We start from the raw sequence: 25,888 nt of genomic DNA on the forward strand, positions 1-25,888 counted from the left end.
GGCGCTAAAGGCATTGCTCGGGATGGTTCCTGCCTGTAATGATGTTAATGAGTCTGCCCTGTTTTGTTCGTAAATTACCGTGCCTGAAATGGCATTTCAAGCAGTTTCTCTCCGTTAATGACTGCGGATGCATTGTTTTTGCATTTACCTGGGTGAATTTTCCTTCGCCGCGCTGGAGAACTCCTTGCATTTGCAATACTCATGGGGCACAGAGCTTCAAAGGTTTGGAAACGGTTGTGCAGCCTTTAATTGTCCTGAGCTGAGTATCCAAACCTAATCCGCCTCTTCTTTTGGGAGGGAGATGAATCCCTTTGGCTGACACCTTAATGCCGGCCCTGTGATAAAAGCCTTCTGTCTCGGGCAGAGTCTCCCAGGAGATCCCTATTGTAGCGGTGGCCCAGCACCCATTGTGATGCGCAGGTCAGCTGATTGGATTTACCAAAGCACAAGGCCTCTGTAAAACCTTAATGAGGGCCACACCGGTTCCCGTAAGCTATCTCGCCCTTAGCACGGAGGCCTGTGGTCTAATGATCCCATTAAAAGGCTTTTTAGCCCTATAAGTGACAGGGAACAGAGCAGCCTCACTAGCGGAGGTATTATTAGGGCAGTGGAACCTCATCATTGTGGGGGACGTTTATGTTGCTCCGGAAGAATCTTGTGAATTTGCGTTTATCTTTACAAGAGAGATCGTACTGTTTTATGAAGTGAATGGATTTTGCTTTGCTGATGAGTCCCAGCGAACAGCACATAGAGCAGACCCCCCATCCCCCAGTCAGCAAATAAATAAGCAAGCTCTCAGTGTAAATATGGTGTGAACAATTGCTGCACTGTTTTTTTGTGTCTGTCTTATTTCTATGGCAGGGGGGTTGAGATGATTGTCTGCAGCCCAGCCCCCCCTATTCCATGACTTTTATTGGCTGGGATGACTCAGATGTGAGGATTAACCATAAGCTCCCCCTCTGTTCCCCCTCCCAGTCAGAATGCCAGTTCTCATCCCCACCCCACCACCACCCCCCTCAGTGCCAGATCAAGCCCTCTTTACACCCTCAAGTAATTATGCCTCCCTGGAATGCCTCTATCCCCCCTCCATCTCAATTAAAAGTTTATGTGGTTCACACTCCCCTACACACCAACACGTACACACCAGCTCGTACACACCAGTGGTGTTCCATCTTCTTTGTGTTAACTTGAGTTACCTTGTGTCTGTGTTCAGTGTGTTTGCACTCCCCATGTAAGGCCTGCAGAGGGAAGGCAGTGCTATTGTGTCTATGTTTCCCTTTGACATTGATCTGCTTGTTGCGTCCATACAGATTCAGCAGTGGGAGCAGAACCTGGAGCGCTTCAACATGGACCTCTTCCGCATGCGCTGTTATTTGGCCAGCTTGCAGGGCGGGGAGCTGCCCAATCCCAAGAGCCTCCTGGCCACCGCCAGCCGCCCTTCCAAAGCAGCTCTGGGCCGCCTGGGGATCTTTTCTGTGTCCTCCTTCCATGCACTGGTCAGTACACAGCCAAGGCTACTCCTCTCAGTGTTGAAGGTTCCAAGGGTCTCAGTGTAGTGTGTTCTGATCAAGGCTACTCCTCTCAGTGTTGAAGGTTCCAAGGGTCTCAGTGTAGTGTGTTCTGATCAAGGCTACTCCTCTCAGTGTTGAAGGTTCCAAGGGTCTCAGTGTAGTGTGTTCTGATCAAGGCTACTCCTCTCAGTGTTGAAGGTTCCAAGGGTCTCAGTGTAGTGTGTTCTGATCAAGGCTACTCCTCTCAGTGTTGAAGGTTCCAAGGGTCTCAGTGTAGTGTGTTCTGATCAAGGCTACTCCTCTCAGTGTTGACGGTTCCAAGGGTCTCAGTGTAGTGTGTTCTGATCAAGGCTACTCCTCTCGGTGTTGAAGGTTCCAAGGGTCTCAGTGTAGTGTGTTCTGATCAAGGCTACTCCTCTCAGTGTTGAAGGTTCCAAGGGTCTCAGTGTAGTGTGTTCTGATCAAGGCTACTCCTCTCAGTGTTGAAGGTTCCAAGGGTCTCAGTGTAGTGTGTTCTGATCAAGGCTACTCCTCTCAGTGTTGAAGGTTCCAAGGGTCTCAGTGTAGTGTGTTCTGATCAAGGCTACTCCTCTCAGTGTTGACGGTTCCAAGGGTCTCAGTGTAGTGTGTTCTGATCAAGGCTACTCCTCTCAGTGTTGAAGGTTCCAAGGGTCTCAGTGTAGTGTGTTCTGATCAAGGCTACTCCTCTCAGTGTTGAAGGTTCCAAGGGTCTCAGTGTAGTGTGTTCTGATCAAGGCTACTCCTCTCAGTGTTGAAGGTTCCAAGGGTCTCAGTGTAATGGGTTCTGATCACGGTTGGGTTCTTTTCCTCATTTCAGATCTGTTCTAGAGATGAGGCCACGTTACGGAAGCGCTCCCTGTCTCACTCTCAAAAAGGACGTAGCAAACGGGGCATCTTCTCCTCTCTCAAGGGCCTGGACAACCTGACCAGGCGGGGCCGTGAGAAGAGACCCTCAGCCTCTCAGGTACATTTAACTGTGGTCTCCTGCGTTGTGTCTTAAGGCTGGAGCCTGGGTCTGTGCTGTAGGGTATGAAAGAGCTCTAATAGGGCCTGGAGAGATGCATTACTCCACTGCTACAGAGGTGATGAATGGATCTCTGCCCGTTGGATGCACCATATGGGGTTTGGTGTGAAATCATCCCTCCTGCTCACAGGAAAATTCCATACCCAGGTGCAAATAACAGCCTTTTGTGTATCCTCTCTAGTTGGGAATTATTGCCTTGAGTGAATCATTATTTATTTATGTCTCCTGTTCCTCCCCTCTGCTTCCCATTCTAGAAAAACACCTCAGGAAAGATACTGTGCTCTTTTTAAGGACATCAAAAATATCTGGTGCCTATGTTCAAAGGCTAGGGGCTGTAATCCGTTTAAGAGCTGTTTCCACATTTCATTGTCACTGACTGTAACCCTCATTCCTCACTGTACTGCGCCTGCTCTGTTCAGCTCCATTACTGACACTGTTTGCTGTACTGTCCATTTAGATACTAAATTAAACCCATCATTATGATGAGCGCTTTCAAATCATGACACAAAACTCTCTATCTTGAGTGTAAATAAACCACTGCTTTTGTTGAATTCAGTCAATCACATTGATATGATTCATTAAAAACAAAAATCACATAACCACATGGTGGTGCCAGAATTAAAAATATGTACAGGAGAGCTTTATGCGGTGATTTCTAACTACTCAAAGTAAGGCCCTTCCAGAGCAGCTTGGTGTCAATTCTAGACCACAGTTCAGTATTTGTAGCTGTTGACCTAATGGCACTAGACTGACCTCATGGTTGGATGACAGCACAACATTGCCATCAGGTTCCCCTTAGCAAGGCAGGGCAGCACCAAAACATCCCCCACCCGTGGTCCTCCCTCCCATCCCTCCCCATCCTTGACATGTGTCATGTAGTGGGAGATCCAGCCGGCTTGCCTAATGAGACCCAATTCTGTTTTCGCAGTGCAGAAGGCTGAGGTGTGGAGGGAGATAAGCAGTGAGAGTGAGCACAAATGTGCTATGAATTATTAAAAGCCATATGTGGTAGATTGCAGACGGCTGTACCATGCCCTCCAGCTACAAACAGATGGTTCATGTAAGGGCCTGCGCTAGGTGCTAAATATTGAATGGCCTTCACGTTCCTTTAGACGTCAGGTGCTGAGTCAAGGTGTTGCTCCTTCCCCTCTCTTTTGTGATGGCAGCCATTTTAAGGGATGTTTAATTGGATTCAACAGAATCCCTTTCTTTCTGCCCCCCCCCCCCCTTTCAATCCTTCCTTCAGTCATCTGTTCTCACACATGTGAAGAAGCTAGATCAAATGGGGGATGATTAACTGGAAATAGACCATCAAGCCTCAGTATAGATAAAGTCAAGTGTGGAAACGTGTAGACCTTCACCGTTGCCCTTTGTGTCCTTTGCCTAAGTGGGTTTAGGTTGACCGTGATCTGTAGAATAGAGTTACAGACATCCCCAAACAGGTCAAGGAACTATCCATGCCCTCCACAGAAATCACTTACTTAAACTCTGCAAGGGAGAGACTGTGGTTGTGCTCCCCCTGTCTCCAGGAATTTGATCTGGCATTACTCACAAACTCCCAGAAGCTTCTAAGGCGCACTCACCAGCAAATTGCCTAGACTTTGTACCAAGCAGCGAGTCTCTAAAAGCACTCAGCTTTACCGTGAGAACATTACGATTTTCATTTATTCATTTAATAAAATGCTAATGGATGTAGTAGATAATGACTTGAAAACTGTGTTTTGTACTTACGTACCTCTCGACCTACACCCTCGACTTGATTCTTGCACAATTGGTCATTTTTTTTTTTAAATATTAGCATTATTAAATATTATGAGCCCATTCACTTAGTCAGACGGTTGATGGGGCTGAAAAAGCTTCCAGCCACAACAGTCTGTGGGAAACAGCAGGCAGGGGGGAAAGAAAGGCAGAGAGGGAGAGAGAGAGAGAGAGAGAGAGAAAGCAGGAGAAGAAACCTCATCCACCTCTCCACCCAAAGTAGACACAGTTCTTCCTTTCATCTGAATTCAAACATTACCACAGTGCCTATTACTCTCAGCATTGCCTCAAAGGTTCCAGCCAGGATAGAAATAGTATCAAAGCAAACGGCTCTTGCCAAGTGAAATTGTTTGATCAAATACAAAATGGCTTCTTTCGGAGATGGTTATTGTTAACATTACAACTGGTCAACTCTTACAGATGAGTAACACTTTTAATGAAGTTGCTTTCCTCCTCTGTCTCTCTTTCAGCTGTTCGAGAGTGAAGCTGAGGCACCAGTCAACTATCTCCCACCTTACAGTTCTGACGTGAGTAAATGTGTATCTGTCTTGAGATGCTTTTCTGGCATACAAAGAAAAGCTTGTATTTGAGATGAACATAATGCATTGGAACAAAGGTGATGGCATCTGACTGGAGGCTCATCAAAGAACAGCTACATTGGAATCACTAGCTTTACATTCTGGATTCAGCAGTGTTTGCTAGTATAACCACTTAGAAAGATGTGTTTGACAAACATGTCAACCATAGTTTCTGGTGTTCTTTGATGAAAGATTTGAATCGATAGATCATTTTTGTGTATCAATTAAATGATCATCTATCCAGGGTGATAATGCACCTTGTTTGAAGCGTTATATTCATTGAAGTGAGATTTAATGTTCAGTTGTCAAAAGTGGTGGGGATGAAATCGGTGATTGTAAAAATGGCGGGGACATGTTTACAGAGAGGACTCAGTTCTCAGCCTTTGAAATCTGTCGAAGGAAATGTGACCGTTGACCTGTTCTACTCAATTCTGCTGAAGTTCTCTATTCAACTCCATTTCCCATTTTAGGGTCATACAATACAGTAGCACTTTTTACATAAGATAATTCCCACACACAAGTTCTTCATTCGTGGCAGCCTGGGTCACAATGTGGTGTTTCAGTGGACAGGATATCCGCCCTGAATCCTCTAACCATTAGTTCTGGATCCTTGCACAATGGTCCGCACTGTAGCCCAGCCGTGAAGTTGAATGTACCCAGTGTAAGTCAGAATGACTACATAGTGGGAAGAGAGTGCGAAGTTGCCAAAATAAAACGCAGAGATGCCTTTCCCCAGGAGTGCATTTGAATGTGTCTCTGAGGTCTTGTGTTCTGTTCCTGTGCTCGTGGTGAGGGGACACGGCCATCTTCTCAAAGGGGGGAAGTTACTGTCCTTTGGGACTGTCACATGAAATCAGCTCTGTTTTTTTTTCTTCTGCAGAAGAAACAGATGTGCTCTAAGCAGAAGGCTCTTTTGAGTTGTCATTTCACATCTAATCCCTTACTTTTGTCTTTTGAAAGTTTTCCTGGAGGAACACATGCTTAAGAACTGCAGCAGCTCTGCAGGTTCAGACTTCTCTTGAGTTCTGGCATCCTAAATGGTTGGATGTGTTGCCGTGTGCCGGTGGCTTCCGCTGACTACCAGTGAATGTCCCCCTGTATTGCCTTGAAAAGTGACTTTGTCAAAGCACAAGCACCACCCGCAAGACTCAACAGTCTGTCTCAGTCTGTTTGGCAGAGCACACTCTGTTCTTTATAATGGAGGAGACTCAAGGACTCCTTCCTTTTACATGGTTGGGTTGAGTTCATGCCCAACACATTTCATTCCATCACACAGAATTATTTAGTAGCAAATATCCAGTGTTAACAATAACACACACGCAAACATATTGAGATAAAGGTATGATAAAGATAGTTCGTATGGTAAAAGTTTTTTCAATCTTTTTCCTGAAAAGGCAAGGTTGAATTCTTTTGACTAGTTGTTTATTTGAATATTGGAGTGTTGCTGGGAGACCATCTATAAAGAGTGTTTCTGTAAAGTGGATAGTCCTGACACAGTGTGCCTGTTCAATTTGTTCCATCTTTAGAAGGCTCTGGGCAGAGGATGCTAAATAAATTATTTCCTCTGTATAGGGGAAAGTCTGAAGCACAGGGTTTTGTTTTGATACACACACATACACACACACACACACCATACACACACACATTCACACATCGTCGCACACAGAGAGCATTGGTCTGTGGACAACCTTGGCTGCACATGTGGAAAGTGCACGGGCACTTGCCGCTCTGTTGCCGTGGCTGAATGAATGAGCACACAGTTACTCAGCTCCTGTGTAAGTGGGGTGAGACTTACACTGGTCACCAGTGGCTACTTCCCCCCCCCCCCCCCCCCCCCCACCTCCTCTCTCACACCATGATGTCTGGACAGCAGTGATGCCGTTATGCAACCGCCCCCCTGGAAAATGTTGTTTTCCCTGCCCAAAGAATCACTATGAGCTCACAGCCCAAGCTGAGTGGCAGTCCTGTGGACAGGAAGGCTGTAAGAAAGTGGCCTCTGTTCAGTAAGGTCCAAACATCCTTGTCACACTTGAATAGAACATTAGGGAGCTCTGTTTTTGGACTTTATTTCTGTTGGTAATGAAGGTGGAAAACCAGATTATTAATTTTTTCAGTGCACCAGTTACTTTCCATAAAATGTGGTCAAAGTGGGGTTTTTTTCTGGAAAAAGCAATAGCAAGTGTTTGTTAACAAACATTCAAGACTGTATGAAAGGATCGTCTCATTTATAATAATATCAAGCAAATACCAGTGGGCCCTCAGCCACAGCTAAATATATTGTACTAATGAAAGTAATGGTGAGAGGATTCAGGGCAGATATCCTGTCTACTGAAACACCACATTGTGACCCAGACTGCCACAAATGAGGAACTTGCGGGAATTATCTTATGTAAAAAGTACCGTGTATGCTCCTAATAAATGTAGTTGAATAGATAACTTCAACAGAATTGAGTAGATTTAGTATTTGCTAAGTAGAGAATAATATGGAATAATTGAAAATGTTTGAGCAGTTCTTTTTTAAATACTCATTTATATATACATTGATGTGTAAAAGTGAAACTGACTCTCAATGGAATGTTCTGATAATCAGCAAAAACACTTACTAAACAAAGAAGTGTGTCTGACAGTTGAAGCACTGCATGAAAGAGCAGCGTACCTCTTCATGCCTTGATAAAGTCATGTGTGTGTTGAATCTATAAATACCAGTGTGGATGAAATGATGTGCCAGTGCCAGTTACCATGATGAGAAACGACATCTGTGCAGATGTTCCTCAGACTGAACATGTGCGCACAGCACAGCACAGCACAGCACAGCGCTGCCAATTTCCATCCAATCATTACCCACTACACCATCATTATAATCACCATACTATGAAACGACACTGGCCACCTTGTCAAATCATTCCTCAATGGTCCTTTGGGCCACAACTCGCATTTCATGTTGAGGCATTGCCAATTTTTACATTGGCCTAATGGAAGCATATTGATTTTTGATTTATTTGTTCTCTCTCATTTCTCTATTTCCCCCTCTCCCTCTTTCTCACTGTCCATCACTCCTGATTGCCTTATTGTAGAGACTGGACAGCCTGGCAAACCTGTACTCCATAGCACCACCTGAAGGCGGCCGATGGAACGACAGCGGTGAAACCCAAGCCTGCATTTACATGCCAGACAACCAAGCGGTCATGGTGCCTTTGAGACGGGATCACATGGTGGCGGACGCCATGACTTTGGCCTGCAAGGTATTGTGGGAGTAATGAATGTGATTGTGTTAGGATGACCCTCTCGTTCAGCTGAAAGATGGCGCCTGTGAGTGGGATCTGGAGGATGATGGCCCTGAGGAACATATGGATAATGGGACAGGAGGCAGAGGAGTTCTAATACATCCTTGCCATCTTTCTGGGCTGAGGGAATGAAAACGGCTGAATTATACGATGATGTGCAGTTTGATAAATGAACTGCTCCCAGTTTAATGTGTGCAGATTTAGCAGGGACGTATGGGAGGAGATGATTAGGAACCGCCCACAGAAAAACAACTTCACACTAATATGTCTATCAACTCAAATCTATCTTCTGTGTTTATATCCCTCTCCAATGGTGAAGATGATCAGCACACACACACACACACACACACACACACACACACACACACACACACACACACACACAGCACACAGCACACGCACACACAACACACACACACACACACACACAGCACACACACACACACAAAAGCTTGCCTGGACTGAGGCCTTGGCCAAGCCCTCAACAGCGGCTCATGGTGTGTGAATGACTAAAATAGATGACACACAGGTGCTCACTCTGTCACCTGCCATGTCCTGGTGTGTGTGTGTGTGTGTGTGTGTGTGTGTGTGTGTGTGTGTGTGTGTGTGTGTGTGTGTGTGTGTGTATGTGTGTATTGTGATGGAGTGTGAAGTTTCCAGACATCTTTTGCACCTTTCACACCTTGAGTTTCACACAGACTCACACACTCTTCACCTCTGTGACGTGTGGTCACTGCCCTGCCTGGTCTTTAGCAGACCACTTGCGCTAAATGAAGAACCTTCTTTGTCATTTCCTGTCACCCACTACGCCTTAGCAGAGCAGATCACAAGCAGCTCCAAAACCCATAATGGCTGATCTCTCAACAGCTAATGGGCTAAGATCACTGTAGTCTATGTTCTATTACAGTTGCATCGCACTGATCTCTCAACAGCTAATGGGCTAAGATCAATGTAGTCTATGTTCTATTACAGTTGCATCGCACTCATCTCTCAACAGCTAATGGGCTAAGATCAATGTAGTCTATGTTCTATTACAGTTGCATCGCACTCATCTCTCAACAGCTAATGGGCTAAGATCAATGTAGTCTATGTTCGATCACAGTTGCATCGCACTGATCTCTCAACAGCTAATGGGCTAAGATCAATGTAGTCTATGTTCGATCACAGTTGCATCATACTGACAGATTTTCTCACCGTCACAGGTCAAGCAGTTGGATCCCAGCCTGTACTTCCTGCGTCTGCGGCGGTGTGTGGGTCAGAGCGTGGAGGTGTGTGTGCCTGAACCAGAGGAGCTGCTCCAGGACCTGGTATGGGCCCTCTCAGATGACTCTCTGTTAGAGCTTCAAATATTAAGAGACAGTGAGCTTGTAGGACCTCATCTGATGTTTTGGAGATGTGGCCCTATCTGACGTGGGTGATTGTTACTATGTGTCACAGCTGTATGAGGAGCTGGAGGTGTGCCCCCTGGACGTGTTCGCCCTGGACATGAGCAGACCTAGCACCACAGCAGATTACGGTGAGGCCCCACTGTTCTCTAATACTAGCCCAAAGGAACCCTGGTTTTGTCATTTGTTTGCAAGGGTCCATTTTGAGTTTCGCACAAGCAGAGCTGATGTACTTCTTTTGATGTGGGTTTAGGTTTCGCAGTGACTGGGCATGTTGACGTCCTGGACAAGAGCCGGATCTTTGTCAGTGAAGTACTCCCTGATGGGCTGGCCTTTGGTGAAGGTAGTGATGATTCATGATTCATGGATATGCTGGTGTTGTTTTTGGAAACAGTCCTTGTTTTTTAAGCTCCATTTTGAAGTCAGTGGAGGTTATTTTAGGCCAATGCAGAGAAGAGCAGTTCAAAAACTGATCATGAATGTTAGCATACATTTGAACTGTGCAAACAGCTAATTCTTTGTGTTTTTGGGTTGTTCTTAGGCTTGAGACCTGGGGATGAGATCCTGGTCCTGAATGGCCGTGAGGTGTCTTCTCTGGACCTGAGCCTGATCCAGATGCTCTTTGCTGAGCACACGTTACAGCTCACCCTGCGGAGAGACCCTCCATCTCACAGACGCTCCCCTGACCATGCCACACTTCCACCCAACATCTCCCATGCCCGGGACACCCTGCACAGACCCCACAAAGCCAAGTCCTCCATAGGTAAGATCACCAAACACCCTCCCACCCCACCACCGCACCTCGCCTGCCTGCCCGCCCCGAGAATGACTCTTCTCCCTCCAACCCCTACACTGCCAACACGTACACAAGCAGCCGCTCCCGTCAGCGGCCTCACATAATCAACTCAAGGCCTTGACGTCAGTCAGTCAGCTGGGTCGCCACAGCAGATTAGCAGCTTACTCAATTACCATCGAGTAGGGTGCCGACGTGAGGATGCACACATCCCAACCCGGTGAAAGGACGTTTTGGCTCATTAGATTGGTTTTGGAAGTCAATCAGGATCCCTGCACTTGTTTTGAAGTCAAAGTGAACTAATATTGGCAACAGATGGCCCAGTGTGTGAAAGTCAAACTCTTTTTCAGAAATGCTACTACTCATCCAAAGCACCATGCAGGCTGCCTAGTTTGCTAATAGTAACCTAGTTTTCTCGCCGCCTTAAGTCGGAATCCACCCAAAAAAGACTTTGGGTGTAAGTGCTTACATAGTGCTTTTTTTAACAGACACGCGCTCTCCAGCCTCAGCCAGGACAGTGGTTTGCAACCTCATCGCTGACAACATGGAAGTGTATTTTGAGGAACTTGACTATCATTTCTCTCTGCATGAATACCTTACCCAGCAGCTATCAGTATCATTGGTACAAGGATTGAAAGCGAAAGGGTCACATAGCTTGAGCAGATAGGTTGTTGTGACACGTAGATGTTGGGAGACTTGAATTTATTGAATGCAGAGCCAAATTAACTCTGTTTTCGACAACTGGAAGGTAAGAACGTCATGTATCTCAGTGTTTCCTTATTGCTTGAGGCACTAATGTTACGAAGACTAACAGGGTTTAAAAAGATATTACTGTCTATTTTCCAGCATTTTTTTTATCCTTGTTTACTAGTAGGTATTTAAAGGCTATTTTAAGATTAATGTAAATGAAATTATTTCTTGTATTATACACTTTAAGCAAAACTTTTTGCTTTTCCCTTTGAAAACATTGCAGTCATTTTCAGGATCTAGAGTCCGAGATTCAGCGGCATAATGTTTAAGATAGAGACTAATCATGGGTCATTTTATAAGAAAACACGGGAAATTGAAGATAGAATGCCAAAACAACCGGGAGCATAGCAACGACATAGAGAAAAGCCTCATTAGCAGTGTGTGAAACACAGTTCACAGTTGCTTGGACACAAGTTGCGGTGTGTTCCGGTTGCCTGTGCACCATGTCCTGTGTTGACGAGAAACATGTCAGCACTTCTGACACCACAGTGTGCAGCAGCACAAGAACCTCGGTTCAGAACCTCTCTCCACTTAGCGCTTTACGGCAGCATATGCACTGCAAAATGATGTTTACCTTTCGATTTCTTCTAAATTCGAATGAAACACTTCAGCTGCTGACGTTGTTAGAGCCTGATCTAAGAAAACTGCAAGCCTAGCGCTTCTCTTTTTCAACAGCAGTTTCCCTGTTCCCCTCTTCTTCCTTTTCCTGATCAGCAGGTTCGGGTCTACCGCTGGGTGCCTGCTCTCTCTGCTGTAGCATATAGAACAGATGCATGCAGTGAACAGCTGTGCACAATGGCTCTCCTGCAGCATGTTTTCCCTCAGAGGTGGTAGTTCCCCATGTGCGCCTGTAGAGGGCGTGCTGTGTCAGCTGTGCTGATCAGGGTGGAGGTGGCAGAGTGAGTGGCACTGGCCCCACTGATCCCAGGCACTGGCATGCCCCGTCTCCTGACTGATGCCCGGCTGGCACACTGAGCTCCAGCTCATGAAATCACCCCGCTGCGGGCTCACTTTAGCTGCAAAACATTGTGTGATGTGTTCCAAAAGAGGCTCCTGAGGGGCCGCCTTCTATTTATACTCCACTTCACAGCAGCGCTTGAACTTAGAGGTCTTTCTCAGTTGAAACGTCGACATTTGTGTTGACAGCCCTGTTTTTGGCTGCTAGATAGCTATCTATATCTATTTATCTATCTATGTATTTAAAGTTTGTGTCTGTCTATATAGGCTTGCATGTTTCTACATCAATCTCTATATATATTGTTTTACTTTCCTACTCACTATTCCTTCCTTGCTTTCTGTTGACATGACTCTTCTTTTCTTTTTCAATGAGGGTGTATTGGAGAACTGTGAAGTCAGATTGACTGGAGAAATGCGGCAGCTTCTGTGCCAAATAATGAATTTCCATCTCTGATCCAATCCCAACACCGTAATGAAACAGTGGCCTCCCTAAAGCTTCAAACCGTTTGACTGGAGTTTTACACTCGCGGCACAAATTAAATAGAGAATGTTATTATTTCCTGGCAGTTAGTTTTTCATCCATTCCCTGGTTTCCTGCTTGGCACCCCTAATGCTATCTAAGAGAATTAATTGAATGGATTAAAAATCTGTATGTCTATGTGCAGTGAATTTGTTTTGCTGCTTTTTCTCAGCTTTGAAAGTCTACAGCCTGCTCACCAGTTAGTCTAATCAAATCTGTCCTTAGTTCAGTTCAGCCTGGTGCATGATCAGACAAGATAGTCTCTCTTCGTCTCTGTCCCCCTTTCACTCTCTTCCTATCGTTATGGGATGCTTTTTCTCTTAAAGCGGTTTTCTTAAAAATACCCATTTCATATTGGTTGACAAATAGGACAAGTCCTCCTCCAAAGGATCAGAGCTCTACCCACACCAGATTTTATAACGTGTGGGGGAGACAATTTGAACAGCTAAAGCAGCCCGCAGTGTATGCAATGTTAACTCTGGCATTCCCTTTCGCTTAATGCAGTTGTCCTAGACCGGCTGCAGACCCTACTGTGTTGACGGTGCCTGTGTGTGTGGGTTATATGCCCCTGTGCATGCAGGTGCGAGGCTGTGATTTGTGTGGCTTCCCCACGGTGGGTTTCCTCTGTTCAGGATTTATGACCGTAGGAGCGGCACACTGCGCCATTTTACATACCACACACAAGCCCATGCCACTGCATGGAGTTCACCTCAGAAACTATTTCTCAGTTTGGTCTTTGAACTACTCTTTCTTTTGATAAATTGGTCAAATGTTACTGGTGTTATGCAATGTTTTGACAAGTCACGGAGTGCAGTATTTCCCAACGCACAAAGAGAATTGCATATCTTCTCTCTGTTAGTAACATGTTGAGCCAATTATGCAGCTAAGTATGATTATTATGACTTTAAGCATTGAATAAAGAGCTGAGTTAGGTGAGTCCTAAACCTAGCGTTGTGTGGTGGTCTTGTGAGCGGGGGGAGGATCTTGTGTAACACCATCATCTCTCTTTCTTCTCAGACGTGTCCATAGGGCAGGAAGCCCCCAGCGAGCTCCTAGAACCCAGCGTGGAGAATGGTCTGCAGCATCGACGGCGTAGCCACAAGCTAGTGCAACACAGCAAGGTAAGGATCCCAGCTGGCTTCCTGTGTGAGCGTGAGCCATGGAGGCTTGTACACAGACTACCTGCCAGGAGACGTGGTGGTGCCCGCGGCTGGCAGCAAACATCACGGGCTTAATCTCTTCAGCTTGCCTCCCCACCACACTACCATGGGAATTGAGTTCAAATGAGCTTGTGTTAATGTGTAATGTAAACAAGCTGTTGATTGTGTGCTAGTGGGCTGACCATGGATACAGAGTCATTATTAGGCCTCTGCCAGAGGCTTGATCCTGTCTGGTTGCCATTTTATTCCCCATGGAACATGTCTGGCACTCATTTACTGTGAATAATCACCTAAAGTACCTGGGATGTGTAGGAATTACAGGAAATTAGGGATTGTATTTACTAGTAGTCGTAGTGGAGCTTCCTCTTTTGTTTATCCTGAGCGGCCCTGATAAGTGAACACAGTCCTGGGCACTTGGTCTTCTCAGTCCAGGTGCAGCGTGAAAGATAGGCTTGGGATCTTTCATTACCTCTGCTTCATGCTTATTACCCTTCCCTCCACCCCTGAGGCCCTGCTGAGGCTGCTTATTACTGCCTCCGGGAGAGGGCACACAGTCCTCCCAGAGGGCACACATGCCCGGGCACCACCCAAATCTCCCCTGCTCACTGGCATTCGTGGCACAGCTGTGGCCGCTACGCTGCCAAGAAATGGGCTGCTGTTCCTGACGGTTGGCACATTGGAAAGCTGCGCTAGAGCTGTCATCCTCAGTCCTTGCCCTGCCAGACTGGCTGGCTCCAGTGCACTCGTATGCCTGTGATAGAAGGCCTGCTCCCCCGCATAATAGAATTAGAGGCAAAAAGCAGGTCTCATTTTTGCAAGTGCACGCTAAAGACTACGCAAGTCCCTAGCGCTGGCCGGCTTCAGATGAGCTTTCCTTTTTGCCTTTAAAGTGATAGCATGTTGTCTTTTTCAATCATAGAAAAACAGTTTTGGCAACACAGAAAGGGGTTCTAGTTTTGTGTGCTCTTTTTCCTCACCTCTATGCATTGAGACCTTCACCGTGAGTATGAGCTGGTCAGCCCATCTGTTTCTTGTGATTGCCTTATCTTTTTCTTAAGCCTCTCTCCAGCAGAGTTTGTGTAGAGGCTGCTTTTGATGTGTAAATGGATTCATTAAAATAACTGATTTATATTTCGGCGTCACATTGCAAAGTCCTTGTCACAGCTTTTAATGAGTAAATAATGCAAATTAAAATAAACTGAAGCCACGGCTTTTTTCTTGGTAAAATAAGTCCTTTGTTTCAACTACAAGTTAATTAGCAAATCTGTTGATGTGCAGAGCATTAATAAAATCTCCTTAAGAATGTTAATGTATCACATGCTTCATTTAGACAGAGCAAATGAAAAGCCTATTATACTTCACATATTGACTGTTTTACATGGACGATGCAGTTCATTTCCCCTTTAGTAATTCATATGCATATGTTCAGTTCCTTGACGCAGTCTATACTTTAAATATGCAGGTATGCTATGGCAGTATGTAAAGTGAGCTTCATTTGCAGTGCGACAGTATGGACTCTTGCAGCGTGTAGCTTGCCTTTAAGGTTTCTGTGTCTGGTGGGCGTTTGATCTGTGAGGAGGTGGATTAGATGGAGCAGGCTTGTGTGCCATTCCCTCTGTTTGCCCAGTGACAAGCCCCAAGTCCCTCTGCACCACCCTCCGCACTCCATCACTCCCAGGCTCCTCAGTCTGTTTGCCTGCATGGCAATGTTGTTCCAGCAGGATCCACTGCGGCTGGGCTCCATCAAAGGCTGTTGATATTCAGGAATGGTAGGCAGCAGGAGACACGTGCCGAGCCGATAATGATCACAGATGTTGCCGTTTTCAAGCCTCTCTGCGCTGCCTTGGAGCACAACTGCAGTAAAATAACAACACAGAGAAGAATGAGCCATAATAGATTAGATCTATCATCATAGGTGCGTGGTGCTATCTGGAACAGATATCTGGAGGCCTGGTGGGAAGGGACGCATTTCCAGCCTCTTGTCACAGCGTGTAATCACTTTTGTTCTGGAGAGTGACACGCTTTGATTTCCTGGTCTACTTCTTTCCAATTTGTTCCCATTACCCCGTTGAATAGGCGTATTCTGCACGCAGCTGAAAGCCATGAATAGTTAGTGCTGGCTGAGACCGTCTAATAGAGGGGTATTTTCCAAAGCCCGGCACAATGGGGCCAGAGGTTGGCATAGTGGCGGGCATTTGCCGTGGCACTCCCCCCACCTCAAGGGGATGTCTCTCTCAGGACCTCTCTCCAGATGAGGCAAGGGGTTCATTGGTAATACCAGCTATCTGTTAGCTAATCATCCGTGACTCGGCATGGCATGAAATGAAATGCTGAAACATTTTGAGGCTGCCAACATATGCCCGTTTTGGTATAGTGCATTAGAATGTATTAAGCTTATTTTGAATTAAATAAAAGGTTAATGTGATCTTTTTCAGCATTTCATGATTTTTGTATCATTGAGAGAGGGATGATTGAAACAGCTAGATAAATAGGGGACAAAATGTGTTGTTGATGTTGCTAGTGGTTCGTTCTAGTGAAGACCCCCACCCCCACCCTTGATTAAAAGCCCCCCTGCAGCACCGGTGGAAGCCCTGTGCTCCCCCTGTCATAAACAGATGGGCGAGGAAATGATCCCTAACTAAGTGGACAGAAGAGTTTGCACTAATCTGGCCAAAAGCAGCCCAAAAAGGCAGACATCCTAGTCTATCATCATAGTGCACTAATTCCACTGCTCACAAATGAAGTCTTTTGGGCTAGTACTGTTATACATAGCTGGTGTGATATTAGAGGATGAACCTGCCCTGTAAACTGATCGCATTTTATTAGGAGCAATATTATATAAGAGAATTGTTACAGACTTATTGAAACAAACGTAACCACTCTTTACAAATGGAAATGGGCTTTAGTTGTGTTCTCTGATTTCTGAGCCTGGCAAATAGAGTATAATCTCAATGGCGTACACAAATGGTACCGTCATGGTTCCTTGTGTGTTGGGTTAAATGCTCAATCCTTTGGCAGCTCCTTTCTCATGGGTATCCTGTTGGCCAAGTGGTGGGAGCAGAGTAAGCTACTTTAACGCTTCCAAACCTTAACTAACTAATAGCCTTTAAAAGGATCTCCATGGGTATGAGAAGCTACACATTTTCAAGAGTCAAAGTGGACGGTGCAACTAGCCGCGGCTTTGATTCATTGATCTCAGCTATTTCTGGAGCCTGCTTGAAGCACCGTGCTAGTAGCCTTTTACCAATAAAACACGAAGGGCACTCGGAGAGCACAGACCAAGGCCAAGGCCAAATTCCCCATCTGGCAAAGTTAACGAATGTGAAAGATCATTCAGGGATCTGCCCCGTGCCATAAAGTTAAACGGGTTCTTCCTTGGCCTATGCTGCACCTTTCCACCATGTTTCATGGAAATCTAGCGGCTAGTTTTAGCATAATCCCGACAAACGGACAGACAGACAAACAAACAGAATAACAAACCTCTAACATAACCTACATGGCTGAGGGGAAAAATGGATATCTTCCATATTTTTATGAATTGTTGTCATCAGTTATTATGACCAATAAACAAGCAAGAAGTTTTCAGAGGATTCTGAAACCTAATAAACTAACTATCCACAACACCCCTGCTTAGAACAAGAGGGGGTGGTGGGTGGGAAGTTGGTTGTCTAAGCCCGTCAGTCAACATATGGCCATGAGCCGTCTTATAAGATGGGCTTATGTTTGGGTGGCCGGGGCGTGTGCTCACTGGGGCTTGAGGAAGACGGACGGGGGAAGAGTAGCGAGAGAGGAGTAGAGCGCCAAACAAAGAGGAAAGAGTGGAGGCGGCAGCTCATCGAGACTGGGCCGGCACCGATGGCTGATAGGACCGGGCCGAACACCAGAACCTGTGTATACCTCTCCGTCCTCATTGAGCTCTTCATCCGCGAGCAGTTGCCGGCCGAGGCGGTGTGCTCTCTGCTGGCCATGTGCTGGTTCTGGCCTGGGTGCGTGGGCGAGGACAAGGACATCTTCCTGGGCACTGCCCTGCTCACCCTGGCCCAGCTACTCCGAGACAAGCTGGCCTGCCTGCTGCAGGACGTGGCCGCCTGCATGGCCTGCGAGAAGGCGGCGGAGGCATCCACCCTCCTGGTAACACTCCTCATTGCTTGTGTAGTTTGGGTCATTCACTGCTGTGCTCATTGAATAACATCAGTCTCACTGTTAGAGTGAGTTCAATCTCAGTCAAGTAGCTAACGCTGCAATGCAATAGTGTTGTAAGGTGCTGTGCTGCAATGTTATTATATCGAGCTCAGCATTTATGTTGCCGGCGCTCTAATGCATCAGTGTTGTGTTGCGTGCTATAGAGGCGGATCGTGCATGCTCTGGGGACGCCTTAGAATGGGTTTTAATAGGGGAGGGTTTCATTATTAAAACATAGGCTGCACACTCCACAGAGACTGTGGAAGAATAATATTTGTTTAAAATGAGCACCACAGCGTATAATGGGCAGAACTATTGAGGATCCGCTTGCCTCGCTGTTTGATTTATGTGCACGTGTCTTTATTTATTGAGCTTTGAAAAGAAGATGGCAACATGGCACAATAGCCCTAACCTAAGGGATGAATCACACCCTGTCAGGGCTTTACTACTGCATGACAGGATATTTTCCAGTGAGGAATGGGCAAGGGCCACTCAGGGGACATGCCATATTTTACCTGGGGCCTCTGGCTACAACCGATTTTGAGACAACAGACCTCTAGTGTAGATTACTTTTCTTGTCTTTTTTTTTACGTTTTGAGTTGAAGGCATTTTCATCTGTGATGGACCAACTGTAGACAGCTGGCAGAGACTGACACTGATGCCAGACTCTCTCTATCTGCATGCCACCACCCAGGGGCGCAGATAGCACTGGGGACAGATTCATAGTGACCCTGATCCGTCCCCACCACTCTCCCTACGTAAGGCGACAATCATCAGTGAATAACATCATTTTAGCTTCCCCCCAATGCAAAAATCCCATCTGCACCGCTGCCACCACCACCCTCAATTTCTTCATGGCGAATGATGTCAAGTACGAAGGGGAAAAAACTGTCGGTGTGGCATTGTTTAGGAATGTTTTTCTGAGGGGAGATGTGGACGGTGGTTATAGTACCTCGCTCATAGAAAATAGCAGACCAGGATAATCCATTTCAGTCTTGGCCGACACGTAGGAGCGCTAATCCCTGTGCCTCCTACACAGCCTCCTGTGACCCCAGTTATGTTGTTTTGCTCCACGTTAATTCAGTTACCTTGTGTGGTGTGAAAACAACAGCTCTCATATGCACAGAGGCACCAGCACGGCACCAGACAAAAAGGATCATTCGCTTCACGCACAGTCACAGTCACCATGAGGTGGCACAATACTGACAATTCATTGTGGTTGTTTATCTCCTGCAGTATTGTTTTGTCTGGATGCTGATTCACTGTTTGTAAATACGCTGCATTTTGAAGATAGCCTACAGTTTTGCAGAAGCACAGTGACAGATGTCATTTTGACCTGCAGTGGCTTGATAGATGTTCAAAGTAAAATAAATCTGCCACAGCAGCAAATGTTTTGTATCCTCCCAGTATGTCCCTGATTGCTGGGGGAGGAAACCTGGCTGCATTGATCTGATAGAGAGGAAGGTCGGGCAGGCAGGTGTCCCTGCATACATACCCACGGTCTGGTGCTTGTGTCTGTGTCTGTGTCTGTGCACGTCCCTGTGAAGCATCCCTCAGAGGCCAGCAGGCTGGGGATCAGGTGACCTGGCTTTGGAATGAAAGAGGCTCTGTCTCTCATATCCAGTGACCTTCAGGGAGCTCTGTTTACCAACACCGACTGGGCACCAAATCCCTTCGTGACACATCAGTCAGCGCCTCAGGTGGTGTTTACTTCATCTGAAAATTCTTTCTCTTTCAAAGGGAAGGTCTGCCTGATGTGGTGAGTGTGCCAAGCCTGTGTACCGCCCCGCTCTCCTGAGAAGCTCCCAAAGCTCACCAATGTGAAGGGCTCAAGCTCATTACCGTGACGAGCAGGCCCGCAGCAGTGAGAGGTTACTCTGGGCTGCTGTGGTCCGGCCTCCTACATTTCCTTTTCTGTGTTTTTAATCCACAGTCAGTTGTGGTGAATCCCCCATTGAGCGCCCCCCTGTCACTCAGGCCGGGGTCTGTTCATGACAGCAAGGTGAGCCCAGCCAGAAGAGTCGTCATTGTATTGATGTATTGAAAGGGCCTGGGCCTTTGGCAGCGTGTGTGTTAGTGGTGTCTGGCCTCTTCATTATGTGCTCTGGAAGCTGCCTGCGCTCGGTCACGCGAGGTGGGGTGAGGTGGGGTGGAGTGGGGTGGGGGTTTGTGTGTGTGTGTGTGTGTGTGTGTGTGTGTGTGTGTGTGTGTGTGTGTGTGTGTGTGTGTGTGTGTGTGTGTGTGTGTGTGTGTGTGTGTGTGTGTGTGTGTGTGTCTCTGTGTGTGTGTGTGTCTACCTCTCCTACCCCACCAACAGCGCAGGGGTGCTCTCAGTCCACACTGATTGATATGCAGATTTCGGTGGGCAGCAGCAGTTTTGTCTTGTGCCTACGCAGACAGAACGGGTCCTCCGTATCGATGCGTTAGATCCCATCAAAAGCCCCCGCAGCTCTGGAGGGACAGGCTCCGCTCACGGCTGTCAGGAATCTGGAGGCCTGACACAGGAGTCACTGACAAGCAGAGGGCAGCGAGAAGACTCAACATGAGGCAAACTGTGTGTGTGTGTGTGTGTGTGTGTGAGTGTGTGTGTGTGTGCGTGTGTGTGTGTGAGAGATAGATAGAGAGAGAGAGGGAGAGAGAGGCAGAGAGGGATAGAGACAGAGAGCGAGTGAGGGAAAAGGACCAGCTGGACAAGTGAAGCCCCAGCTTTAGCACCACCATGCCAGCCTCACGGTCAGGTCGACTCCACAGGAAGGGCTGCTCCCTGGCCCGCCGCACCCAGCGCCAGGCCACCGCAGCGTGGAGGCTCCTCTACCGGCTGCTCTTCATGGTAAGTGCGCCCGGCTGCTGGCTGGAGGCCCCCAGCGGCGCTGCTGGGGTGTCGGATCCCAAACAGGCGAGGGCAGAGGGTCAAGGGGCCAGGGCTCCGGAGCCGCGGGGGACCATGCTGGTGATTGAAGGGGCAGAGGCGTGGAGTTTTTCTGTGCGCACAGAGTCGAGGCTGCTCCGGAAAGGGTATGAGGAGCTTTGACAGCCACAGAGCATCATTGCTGGAGCTGTCAAGAGCAAGCCAGCAGAGGAGGAGGTGGAGGAGGAGGAGGAGGAGGAGGAGGAGGGCTACGAGGGCTACGACGATGAGGGGGAGGGCTGAACCGAGACCTGTCAGCGTCGCTTGTACTTTTCTTTAGTTTTTTCTCCCCATCCTACCCTCCCTCTGACTCCCTCCACAGGCTCCCCACTCCCATCTCATAATGAGATAACTGGGTCATCCGTCACGTGTCACGCATGGTGGCTTTGGTGTGTATCAGTGCAAAAAAACAAAAAACTCTCTTGCTCTGACTTTGTTCAGCTCTTGTTGTTTGGAACTCTTCGATCCGGCGTGTCGATCCAGAGTTTGTACGTATGGGTTGATGGGTTGCGGCAGTAAACAAAGCATTGGCTTGTCCAGGTGTTTGTGTTAGCCCCAGTGATAGGCAGAGTCGACCTGCAGAGTTCTCCTCAGCCCCCCGGTGACTGCAGCAAAAGCAAACTGCAGGCAGGCGCTCAGCACTATTACTGCTATCAGTGGGAGAGAAGGGAGACATGGGCTCTCCTCTCCTCTCCTCTCCTCCCTTCCCCTCCTCCCTTCCCCTCCTCCCCTCTCCTCTACTCCCCTCTCTTCTCCTCTCCTCTGCTCTCCTCCATCGATTTGTGTCTCTACTAGCTAACGCGTGCAGGATTGGATTATGGACATACACATGGTGTTTGTGCACATATGTGTACATGTGTACCTGTATATGTAGACATGTCACTGAATACATGTTCACTGAAGACATACATGCTCTCTGCATGTGTGCACAGATGTGTGTGCACATTTGAGTTTGTTCCATTGTGTCACCGACTCACTGGGTATTTTGGTATATGTACAGTATGTGAGTACAGTGCCATTTAACAGTGTGGCTTGCACGCCAGTTTAGCGATAGCAAGGACACATGTGCGTGAAGCGCTTGCCTCCCAAAAGACTGCAGAGTATGTTTCATGTCCGGAACATTAGTGCATGTGGTATGTGTGCATTCCTAATGTGACAGCCACAGTGCCCCGGAGTCTCTGCAGCCTACACAGAGCCAGTTGGAGCAATCTTTGCGTACGCCTTGCCATATAGGCCGTTGTGCTACAATGTTTGCAAGTGTCATGGTCGGGTCTAAAATAATTTGGGTATTAATTTCAATGTAATGCCTGTACTGTGTCTTCCCCACTAGCCATTCAGGATATGCACTATGTGGTCTGTGTATCGGGCTGGAACTGCCTGCAAAAAATGGAAGAAAAGCTTTCACAGCATGACATTGCCGGCTATACTGCCAAAAGACACCAGTTAGTGTTTTGGCAAACTTCTATCAGTGTCAACTGGGCTGTTGTTGGTGTTTTGCAAAGTTTTTGCTTACCTTTTAGGTAGTTAGCTTGCTAGGTACATTATGTTGGATTTAGGGTGGTCTTTTAGCAGGAATGGAATATAGTATTTATAAAAATATTTTTTCATACATGTTTAATTACTTGTAACTACGAATCGTTGTGTTTGCGTAAGCTTAGAATGAACCCTTCGCATCTACATATGGAGATCCTCCCTCACATAGTCCGCCATGTTGCACAGCCATGTTTCTACAGTAGCCCAGAATGGACAAACCAAAACACTGGCACTAGAGGGCCTTTTGCGTTATATGGCACCTGATGGCTACCGTAGCTTCTCATACACACTGGGAACGCGAGTATTCAACTGGTTGCAATCTGCTTTCTCACAGCAAGTTATCACTAATTCCTACATACTGTCAGTCAACCTGTCAATCACTTCCTATATTGCTGGCATTATAGCTATATTCGGTTACGGCAGTAGTAGGCTTACACATTTAGCAATACTTGCACAAAAAGAATGATTAATACTGTTAGCCTACTTGTAACACCGTTAGTTTCTCTTGGTATTGAGACCATGTGCAGAGGTACGCATGTTTTCTTAAATGCTGTTTTATGCATAGAAAAGTGTTCAGCACAATGTATTTCTTACACATGGCCTCAGCAGTAAGAGTGGTGGTCTTTTCTTGAACAGGACCATCCAACTGTGCAGGCTCCTTCCCTGGGTTTCCTCACCGGGAGGTGGACTTGTATGGGCAGCTCTGTTCCACTTCACTGATTAGCTTTGAAGCTTCCTCTGCCAGTCTCCCAGGACTCACCGTAATGAGCAGAGCTAGTCTCTGAAGGCGGCTGTGGGCTGGGCATGAGACCACCACTCTCCTTGAGCACTCCAGTGCACTCTGGGTTCCCACGTGAGCCCATGTGTGCATGTAGCACAGTCCTCCTCAGGACCGCAGCATGCTCCTCCTTTTAGTAAAGGCGTGTGTGTGTGTGTGTGTGTGTGTGAGTACTGATCTCTCGCCTAAATGGACTGATTCTTTATGAAATGTTTAAGTGTGTGAGTATATAACAGCCATGCGAGTATGGTTCATGGCAGTGAGGACACACACACATTCAGTAAGAAATAAGGAATGCGGCTGAGCTACGGTTAGAGAGGCAGGAGGTGTAATGGTTAACGTGCCCCACCCCCCCCCCCCCCCCCCCCCCCCCATAGCCCCCAGCAGAAAGCACCCCTCCCTCAGTGCCTCATCCAGTCACATTGAGAGGACAGCGGCCCCTTCAAATGTACTCTAGTCTCAGGGACTATTCTCCTTCAGATGGGAAGGCAGGTTGTGCTGCATTTAGTCCTCAGCTAAGGACACTGCTTTTAGAGGAGAGAGAGAGAGAGAGAGAGAGAGAGAGAGAGAGAGAGAGAGAGAGGGGCCTCCTGATGGGCTGGCTGTCAGCAGGGCTCACCCCGTCTCATTGTCATGCAGAGGAGACATCTTGCACTGTGTTCCCCCCCTCTCTCTCTCCCTCTCTCTTTTTCTCTCTGTACTTTCATTTTCTTATAATTTTTCTCCTCTCTCCGGTTCAGCTCTGCCCATCTTACGCCATGTACATAATGAACCCTTTCTTTCTAAATATACACTTGCAAAGGGGTTGAAAGCCACCAAAGGCAGCATTTGAAGATATTTATTTTTTCTTCTTTAGATGTGAAATTGTGCTTGTTGAAACGCCCCCCTACCCACCTTACCCACTCAGTGGTGAACTTTTCAATGGTGTGCTTCAGTGAATACACTTTCAACCTTTCCTGCTCACACACCCGTGTTCAAAAAGCATTCCTGGTTACTCAACAACATTCTGGCATGAAATGGACATACTTAACTGGTCTCTCTCTCTCTCTCTCTCTCTCTCTCTCTCTCTCTCTCTCTCTCTCTCTCTCTCTCCCCCTATCTCTCTCCCTCTATCTCTCTCCCTCTCTCTCTCTCTCTCTCTCTCTCTCTCTCCTCTCTCTCGCTTTTTCTCTCTCTCTCTACAGAGTGTGGAGACGGTGTGCACGCTGTACCACTCCTTCCAGGAGGGCTCTGGGGGTCTGATGGAGAGCCAGAAGGAAGCAGCAGGCCCTGAGCCCACCCCGCTGAGGCCCTGCCCTCGCCACATGTCCCCCACCGAGAGGCTGCGCAAGGTCATCCAGGAGCTGGTGGACACCGAGAAGTCCTACGTCAAGGTGTGAGCGCGCGCTCTCTTAATTGGATCAGATCAAAAGAGCTGCCTCACTCCAGCCTCATCTGTGTGAGCTCTGGTTTCACATGGCAGTCATTAGAATGGACCAAAATAGAGAGGAAACAACATGCCATCCATTACCACTTCAACCAGTGCAAACCCTCCCCACTACTAGGAATAGGCTGATCCATCTTTACTGCATTAAGAAAGCGAGTTGTGAAAGCTGCTTGCCACAGCTTTAGCACTGATCTTCTGTGTGGACTATTCCTCACGTTTAGATTGATGACGCTGGAGCAGTAACTGGCTGTCTGCACGGGACATTGAGTGGCCATCATCTACTCTCTCCCACATTCATGCCCATTTATTCAGCTGCGTCCCAATGCCACCGGAGGGACGATACACACTGAATGGAGCCTTTGTATGTTAAACCTTAGAGGTATTTGCTGCCGACAAGCTGGGTAGATGGATAGATTCTGTATTGATCGCCTTGAGGCCAACTGATTCATTAGCCCCTCCGCCCAATGAAAAGCCAGCACCGTCACCTCAGACAGTGAGGCATTCCTCTGCGCTGAATAATCGAAAAAACCTTGAGAGGTTAAACTGGGAGGGTGAGTAAAAAAATGGTGTGGTTTCACCTGGATCATTTCTTAAAAGCCTTGGCAGCGCACATGTTTCAGCAGCCCCCCCTTGAGAAGCTTGGAGGGTGTCTGTGACCCCCCCCCCCCCCCACACACACACACACACACACACCCTCCTGTTTAAAGTGCATCAGGGGAAGTGGGTGATCATGCTGCTGCTCGGTGATTTGTGTGAGGTTGGGGAAGGAGGGGGGGGCACTACCTTCCTAGTGTCCTTTGTCGGAGAGAGAGAGCGGGAGCCATTTGTCTGTGATGTGCTGCGTTCGCGAGCCGGTGACTCCCCATAAATCAGGCTAATGAGAATATCCACGCTGACGCCCTGACAGGCCGCCAGTGCATTAAAACGGGTACAGCAGGCAAAACAGGGCAGCAATCTCTGTGTGTGTGTGTGTGTGTGTGTCTGCATGTATTTGTGTGTGAGTGTGTGTGTGTATATGTGGTTGTGGGAATGTGTTTGTAGAAATAGGCTTGTGCGTGTGGGATGGATTCTGTGAAGAAGCTGTGTGGTCTTGCAGATGGAAGATGTTTTGTGCACTGTAATGAGATAAAGCTCTTTAGGCTCATTAGCGTGAGCAATAGCATTGTAAGATCAGATGTGTGCGAGGATCTCATAACACTGCTGTGAACAAAACCCTACTATGTTCCCAAGTGTCTGACAGCACTGTGCTTCTGAGTTTTGGGTACCTCCTGGGGATCAGTTTGCTTTTCCAAAACCCTCTGACGTGTCAGACAGGCGCTG

At 47.3% G+C, this 25,888-nt stretch overlaps 1 protein-coding gene across 2 annotated transcripts in view; it reads left to right on the forward strand.

The window, feature by feature from the left end:
• tiam2a (TIAM Rac1 associated GEF 2a) overlaps positions 1-25,888 on the forward strand; it is a 76,930-nt gene that overhangs the window by 42,558 nt on the left and 8,484 nt on the right. For both annotated transcript variants that reach the window (XM_080850130.1, XM_080850129.1), the window contains exons 7-16: positions 1,311-1,496; positions 2,350-2,496; positions 4,785-4,841; positions 7,967-8,134; positions 9,379-9,483; positions 9,614-9,692; positions 9,815-9,904; positions 10,103-10,324; positions 13,599-13,702; positions 24,327-24,515. In XM_080850130.1, coding sequence (XP_080706256.1) covers positions 1,311-1,496; positions 2,350-2,496; positions 4,785-4,841; positions 7,967-8,134; positions 9,379-9,483; positions 9,614-9,692; positions 9,815-9,904; positions 10,103-10,324; positions 13,599-13,702; positions 24,327-24,515 — 1,347 coding nt within the window. The remainder of the gene's footprint in view (positions 1-1,310; positions 1,497-2,349; positions 2,497-4,784; positions 4,842-7,966; positions 8,135-9,378; positions 9,484-9,613; positions 9,693-9,814; positions 9,905-10,102; positions 10,325-13,598; positions 13,703-24,326; positions 24,516-25,888) is intronic.

The sequence above is a fragment of the Sprattus sprattus genome (assembly GCF_963457725.1).
Source record: "Sprattus sprattus genome assembly, chromosome: 13".
NCBI classification, from domain to species: domain Eukaryota; kingdom Metazoa; phylum Chordata; class Actinopteri; order Clupeiformes; family Clupeidae; genus Sprattus; species Sprattus sprattus.